At 37.1% G+C, this 6,162-nt stretch overlaps 1 protein-coding gene across 2 annotated transcripts in view; it reads left to right on the top strand.

Moving 5' to 3' along the window:
* Pcsk5 (proprotein convertase subtilisin/kexin type 5) overlaps window positions 1–6,162 on the top strand; it is a gene marked incomplete at its 5' end in the record, with an annotated part of 418,607 nt that overhangs the window by 220,767 nt on the left and 191,678 nt on the right. For both annotated transcript variants that reach the window (XM_005408309.2, XM_005408310.2), the window contains 1 exon segment: window positions 956–1,059. In XM_005408309.2, the coding sequence (XP_005408366.1) occupies window positions 956–1,059 (104 nt within the window).

Below are 6,162 nucleotides of genomic sequence, written 5' to 3'. Positions count from 1 at the left end.
ATATCTAAAAAAATAATGACTATAAGACAACATGGAAATTACCATAATCCTTAGAATAAAAATAATCCTTAAAGTAAAAGATTATCACATCTCAAAATGCAAGTGGAAACGGAATAAATGACCTGATGATAGTTATACACATGTGCTGAATCAAATACCTTCTAGTACAAACATATTCCTTGAAAGAGAACATGAGTCTTCATGTACATATGTTCTTGGATTCATTTTCTGTATGTTCATGATCTGCATCACAGTTCTCCGGTGCATGCACCTCCAGTGCCATAGTGGCTATCAGACTATAAGTGGCTATAAGAGCTCGCTATCTGGTAATGTAGTGTAAAAACTCATATTACAAATTAAGAATATTCCCCCTAGCTGTCTGTGCCGTAGGACCCAACTTGGGTTCTGTACCATGGTCTCTTTCTTAAAAAGCACTGAACATGGGGACTTGATTTGAGATTTTTCTCTACCCCATATATGTGTATGTATATGCAGAAGATTAAACATTGCTAAGTTCTTGCAAGTCAATTGCCTAGCTATATGATTGGGCAAGGAATGTTCCAGTGGCCTTACATGTTGACTTCAGCTTATGTAAACTTCCCATGAAATGATGCAAACTTTCACACAGAGAACCATGACACCATAATGGACAGCCATTTTGTTGAGGAAAATGGAAACCCTCACCCTTTTAAAAACTAAGTTATGCTGACTTCGATCCTATTATTTCTTCACTTCGAGGTTACATTTTCTGCATCCCATAGACTAATGTCACTTCTCCATGTTGAGAACAAGAGCGGCATTTGGCATTTGATTATCCCAAACCCAAATCTCTGACCCTTTGTTTTTAGTACTTTGCCATTTTGCTTTTGCTTTTTTAATTTGCTTGTGACTCTCTGCTTCCCCCATCTTTTTTTTTTTTTTTTGGTACAATGATTCTTACCTTGTCTTTCCCCAGTCCGTTTCTGACCTGGAGAGACGTACAGCATGTTATTGTCAGGACTTCCCGTGCGGGACATTTGAACGCTAATGACTGGAAAACCAATGCTGCTGGTTTTAAGGGTGAGAACTTCTTTCATATTCTGTCACAGGCAAAATATTTTTATTTTTCTCCCATTTTATGGAGAGCAAGAAATAGAACCCCTCAAACAAAACTTAAAGTTTTGTGCTCACAGATGAAGAACTTGGTCTTTTAGAAAATAAAAGGCAATTGATATTTTTTAAATGAAGTTTAACATATAAGGCAAGTTTCCTTGGCTCTCCAGACCACAGGTCAAGTTTTTAAAAGATCAGCCAACTCCCAAATATAGTCGGCCTATGGGACTAATAGTTTACTCTTCACTGTCATTGATTATGTGAGTGGTATCTATAAAAATGTATTTTAAACTTCCTCACCTTCTGTACTGATCACTTTGCTTAAATAATAATTGATATATATTGTTCACGTTATGGTAGCACTGTTAGGCCATGCATTCTATAAATAAACTTCCACAAGCAGAAAAACAGGCTTACTTCAAAGAGATGTTACTTTATATAAACCACAAGTCCTTATGAAGCTTTATAATGTATACTTCCTATGCAGTAATGCATAGCACAGAAGAAATGCAGAATATTTTTCCCAAGGCTGATGCAGATTATATTTCCCTCCAGTGGTCTTTTTAACAGTACCCATTTTGTTTATTGGCATAGATAATATGTGTTGTAATAAAAGAAAATAATGATATGAAGCAGATGTGTAGAAGATTATTATATTTATTCAAGATGCAGATGACCTAAATTTTAATCTATTAAATTATAACAAGGATTACTTTTTATCATATCTTTATCATATCTTTACTTAAACTCCCTCCCAAATAATTTTAGTGTCATATAATTTTATAATAGCATATATTTTAATATAACATCATTTATATATGTACATATATATTTCCCTATAAATGAAAAGCAATATTTCATAGCACAAGGAATATCTACTTATAACTTGTAAGTCTGGACCTCAGGCCATCAGTTATTTAAATTCTAAGGGCCCTACTACCCCAATTTAAATATTTTGCAAGCTGAATATTAACTATGTTTGCTGTCTTACATATGATCTTAATGTATAATGGAATGTATATTTTAAAAATTATGTGCAAATAATTTATTATAGTCCCATCCTTAGCCAGAACCGGTAAATATCTCCAATAACCAGCACCACATAAACAGTTCAATTAACATCTTCACCAAAAGCTTTACTTCACTTTTAAAAGGAGAACAATATCCTTCTACTTTTGATTCTTATCAAACACTTCTTCCATGCCCAAATAATGTATAATATGGCAGAGTTCAATGAATTTGATCCTAAAGAATCATAAATATCTGTTGAGATCTCATTCTCTCAAGCGCAAATTGAGACACTCGATCTCCAAATTGCAGTTGTATGGGAAACATCAAAATTATTTGAAGTTTGAGTTATTCTGGAAAATCCAGAATGTAATTTTCCATACATATGTTTCCTTGTGATTACTTTCCACATGCTCCCAGCTCCTCCATATAAATCCATGAGGTTGTCGGGGGAATAGGGGGCCGGCATGTAACCTTGGCTGCTTCAAGGTTGAAATGAACTTCTTGGTAGAAGGTTCACAGACTAAGCACATTGACCTCCATGGAGCTGAGGAATCAACTTTAGCCCAAATAAATGTCTTAGTTTTACTTATTCCTTCTTGGCAACTAAAAAAGAGCAAATGGTTCTAATAAAACACGCAGCTCTTTTGAAAACCTCTGTTGGTTTTGGAGAGGGGGGAACAGAGGATTTAGACAAAATCACTAAACCCTAACCTGAGTGCAAGGGGAGGTGTGCACTGCTTCTGGCAAGGAGGAAATAGGATCTTACTGTTGCACGTGGCAATATTTAGTATAACGTTTCACTCTTCTCTTACATAGCTGCCAAGAGTAACAATTAAAGCTCGTTTTTTCATAGATGAATTACTCTGAGCGGTCTGGCCTCCCCACGGAATTGTTTTGTAATTTTGTTGATGGCAAGCCCCATATTTCATCTAAACATGATCATAATGAGGTGATTTTTTTTTAAAGTTATTTTCTTCCCTACTCTAAAGATTACCATCCCCTCCCAAGAGTCCCACAAATAAAAGTGATTAGGGTGGAGACTAGCAGAAGAAGCCACATGCTTTGGGGAAGCAGAGAATGCAGGTCACCAGGACTGGAGAAAAATGGGCTGACTTTTTATGAAATATTAACTGGAAGAATAAAAAAGACCTAATGTTTGGAAGAGGTTCATGCAACTGGAGCTCAGGAAGAGCTCTGCCTTCATATTGTCAGCCGACTTTTGTGGGTCTTACTTAGCAGGAATCCATGGCCACACAGCTCCCTGCTAGACTGGAGAAAGTAGTCATTGCCTACAAGCCAAACTGTGCCCACAGGGGCTCCCCTGCCCTCCCAATTCCATCCTCACACCACAGGGGTGTGCAGCTTGCCTGCAGGCAGACTTGACCCATCCTCAGTCGTGTATATAATGGGCCTGGGACACAGAAGGGGTTCCCCCTTGCAGAGCTGTGGGCTTCTAGTGGACAGGTTCTTTGGAGAGGAGGATGGCCTTGGGGACCCAAGGAGGACTCTCTCTCAACTCACTTCTGAGTTTCTCTGAGCTGCATTCTGATGAGTGAGGTCCAGAGAGCTTTCTCCTTCACTCCCTGTGCTTTCAGAGCAGTGATGCCATAGCGGAAGTAGCACGCAGGGAAGGAGGCCTCAAAGATGCAAGCCACAGTCCACATGCTCATGCTATTGGTGTTGTGATTTTTAACAATTTTAATTGAACTAAGATTATTCTGTTTTGCTGCTGCTTCAATAATAATAATAATAATAATAGTAATCTTATGTAACATAGTTAAATGTCTTTTGCAGCAGATTAATTTTTCAGATTAAGTATAATCCAGTGAATATACACCTATGGAAACTAAGCATGGATATGCCCTGCTCCTCTTGTGAGTAACTCTAGCTAAGTTTCAGACAGTGCCTTTTGAGTGTACTCCTCCTCAAGAGGTAATTTCATGAAAAATAAATGTTGTGCACCTATGAAAGAATCTATATGAAACTGTGCGTGAGAATAGGAAATTGTAAGTCATAGGCTAGATGAATAGATGTGGTATTCTGAAATCAAAATTCCAGTATTTTGCTACAGACCAACATTTGCAAGGCCAGGAGATGACTTTGGCATTAAGTTGTTTTGGGCTTTTGTCAGAATTATTTTTTTTCTTCCTTGAGCTCTTCTCTTTCCTTATATGAAAAGTGTCTTCTGTTTTTTGTTTTGCTTGCTTTGCTTTTTATTTTTAAATCTTCTCTCATGCTCCTTAAAAGGTACCAAGAAAAACTTTCTACCCTGGTGGTTTTTTCATTGAATTTAATTCATATTGTCTTTCATTTATTGATTCGTAAATATTTCCCGAGTACCTTCAACATGTGAACCCAACCCATGCTGAAAAACACCCAGAAAGCAGGAATGAATGTCAGGGACACCATGGTGTTGCTAGTCTGATCTGCTGTGGCATAATTTACATACAATGCAGAAATGGAAACTTACATAGCAGCTAGTTTTCTTTTTCACTCTGTGCCCCAACTATTTTTCAGGTTGTATTAGATAACAGTGTGGATGATCCTTCTCCCGTCGTCTAAAAATCACTCCAACCCCAGGAGCAGAAGGCATCTAAGACAAAATACTCACTACAGGTTGCAGGTGGATTTTGACCAGCTCTATTTGGGTACACAGGATGTGTGAACCCAAGCACCCATGCCAAAAGCTTTAATTCAGGTGTTTTTTATAGTCTGTGGCTTGGATCATTTCAGGAGGATGTTAGCTCTTGGGCCCATGGAAACTGCAAATCCATCATCCCTTTCTCCTTCAGGTGCCTGGACTGTGCAGCCCAATTCTTTCCCCTGAATTCTAGTTTTGGCCTGAATATGCAGTTAGGATTATACTGGAATGCGTGGACATCAGTGCTTTAGCTTTTTGTCGAAGGATTTGTATTTGGATTATATGACTGTATACAATTCTCTTAAATCTAGGAACAGGAATAGATGTCAGATAATAAATTAGGACCTTCTGTCATCTTTACTAGGCAAAAGAATGAAAAAATATCATTGCAAATCAAAAAATGACAACAAAGTGAGCAAGGTAACCACGCGTTCCACCTCACTGCTCTCCCACACTGTAAGTCTCCCTGGCCTGCATCGTGCTGCTGAAGCCTGCCCTTCCCCCACTCTCTTTCCTTGACCACCACTAAACTACTAGATTGTTTTTTAATCTCTAACTGATAACCCACCATGGGGAAAACATTTGACAGTCTAGCATGACTTCTTAGCCTCTGAGGCCTTAACATTTAATAACTTTCATCATCTTTAATTGCCAACATTTTCTTTCCATTGGTAGACCTGGTAATTTTAAGATGTTCCAGTATATTTTTAATACCTACCTGTTCTGCTTTGAGTTTGTAACAGTTGTTAAAAGGAATTACAATTACTGAAGCCACTAAGCATGCTGTGTGTTGAATCAAAATGGAAGATTTTGCATTTTTTTTTTTTTTTAGTATATGAGGCGATTTCTAATGTCTTCCTGTTTGAAAGGGTAAAATTTCATTTTATTGTATTGTTTCACTGTTCAAATAATATTCTATCTTAGCTAGTCAGTATGTGGGCTCTCTAATGGTAGCTGTGAATAAAGGTACATAATGCACCTTTGTTGGTAATCTCTACATCATGTTGTTGATGAAAGATCAAAGTGAAATGTTATTGATGTGGTCAGTGTCAGAAGTGGGATTAGAATCACGTTTCACTCTAGTCTGAACCGATTTGCCAAAAAGAAAATGCAGTTATTACTTAGAATGACAAAGGGAAGTAAATACATTTCATTTTACCTAATAAAATTTGCCCTTTGAAAATGCCACCTAGTTTTTCTAAGATTCTGTTTTCTGTGCTCTGTGAATTCATATTCATTTCATACTTATTGACTTAAAACCTTTCATCTTCATGTTTATTGATCATTTCATATGTGAGCTTACCTTCTAGATCATCTACAAAAAGTCTCAACTCATGTAGAGATTTTGCCATTATTCTTTTTTCTGGTGGATTATTTATTTAAACATCTACATGAGGATATACAACCCATCACATCAA

Source organism: Chinchilla lanigera, unplaced genomic scaffold (assembly GCF_000276665.1).
Source record: "Chinchilla lanigera isolate Chin_1 unplaced genomic scaffold, ChiLan1.0 scaffold00111, whole genome shotgun sequence".
NCBI lineage: Eukaryota > Metazoa > Chordata > Mammalia > Rodentia > Chinchillidae > Chinchilla > Chinchilla lanigera.
This window is presented reverse-complemented; position numbering and strand designations above follow the sequence as displayed.